General features: G+C 72.9%; 1 protein-coding gene across 1 annotated transcript in view; it reads left to right on the top strand.

Annotated features, from left to right (window-relative positions):
• The window catches only part of AKAP5 (A-kinase anchoring protein 5), a 1,805-nt gene extending 399 nt beyond the window's left edge, over window positions 1-1,406 (top strand). The window contains exon 2 of the mRNA XM_026088638.1: window positions 66-1,406. Coding sequence (XP_025944423.1) covers window positions 66-1,281 — 1,216 coding nt within the window. The 3' untranslated portion in view covers window positions 1,282-1,406. The remainder of the gene's footprint in view (window positions 1-65) is intronic.

The raw sequence follows: 1,406 nt of genomic DNA, 5'->3' as shown, positions 1-1,406 counted from the left end.
GCCTCCGAAGCGGCGGAGGAGTCGGAGGGCAGCGCTAAAGGCAGCGATGCAGTGGGCGCCCCAAGCGCGGCCAGCCCGGAGCCGGGCCATGTGGCACGAGCGGATGCGGCCCAGTGCTCCGGCCCGCTCCCCGYGGGCAAGGAGGACCGCGATGCGGCTCCGGAAAGCGATGGTGCTGCTGGGAAGAGCGAGCTGTCGGCGGCGCCCAGGCCCGACGAGCGTCCRGAGCGTGCCGACCGGCCAGAGACAGCCGAACCAGCAGCGGCCAGTGAAGCCACCCGGGGGCAACAGCCCGAGGAGAGCCCGCGCCGGCCCGCTGCCCCTGGAGACAAGGCTGAAGCCGCCACCGGAGACAAGGCCGAAGCCGCCCCCGGAGCCGCCCCCGGAGACAAAGCTGAAGCCTCCCCCGGAGCCACCCCCGGAGGCAAGGCCGAAGCCGCCGCTGGAGACAAGGCCGAAGCCGCCCCCAGAGCCACCCCCAGAGACAAGGCCGAAGCCGCCCCCGGAGCCACCCCTGGAGACAAGGCCGAAGCCACCCCCAGAGCTGCCGCTGGAGACAAGGCTGAAGCTGCCCCCGGAGACAAGGCCGAAGCCGCCCCCGGAGCCGCCCCTGGAGACAAGGCCGAAGCCACCCCCAGAGCTGCCGCTGGAGACAAGGCTGAAGCTGCCCCCAGAGACAAGGCCGAAGCCGCCCCCGGAGCCGCCCCTGGAGAAAAGGCCAAAGCCGCCCCCGGAGCCGCTGCCACCACAGAGCAACCTGCCACTGCCGCCGCCACCACAGAGCAACCCGCTGCCGCCACCACAGAGCAACCCGCTGCCGCCACCACAGAGCAACCTGCTGCTGCCACCGCCGCCCATGAGGAGCCGCCGGACGAGGCCGAGCCAGGAGGCAGCGCAGGCGCCATGGCGGAGCACCAGGCCGGCGGCGCCGCTGCAGAGGAGGCAGCAGCGAGGGCAGAGCCGGCGGAGGTGGCTGGCGGCGCCGGCATCATCATCACCATCACGGCTGCTGCCGACTCGGACGACGCCGACTCCGACGCGGCCTGCGAGGCCTCCCCGGCCCCGCTGCGCCATGGGCAGGCAGGGGCCGGGGGAGCGAGCGGCGGCCCCGAGCCGGGGACGAGGGAGGGCGCCGAGCCGGGCCACAGGGCAGCCGAGCAGCATGAGCTGCTGCTGGTGGAGACGGCGTCCTCGCTGGTGAAGGCGGCCATCCAGGCGTCCATYGAGCAGCTGCTCAACGAGATGGCGCTGGAGCAGCACAAGCAGAACAGCTTTCTGTGACGGCGAGGGCGCGCAGCCCGTGGCCCCATCCCTGTCCGCAAGACACACAGTCAAAGCAGGCAAACCCGCGCCGCGGTGCTGCGAGAAGTGCACGCACGTGTGTGCATGCGCGCACGCACCACGGC

The sequence above is a fragment of the Apteryx rowi genome, unplaced genomic scaffold (assembly GCF_003343035.1).
Source record: "Apteryx rowi isolate R43461 unplaced genomic scaffold, aptRow1 scaffold_78, whole genome shotgun sequence".
NCBI lineage: Eukaryota > Metazoa > Chordata > Aves > Apterygiformes > Apterygidae > Apteryx > Apteryx rowi.
Note: the sequence above shows the minus strand (reverse complement) of the source record. Positions and strands in the feature narration are given on the sequence as shown.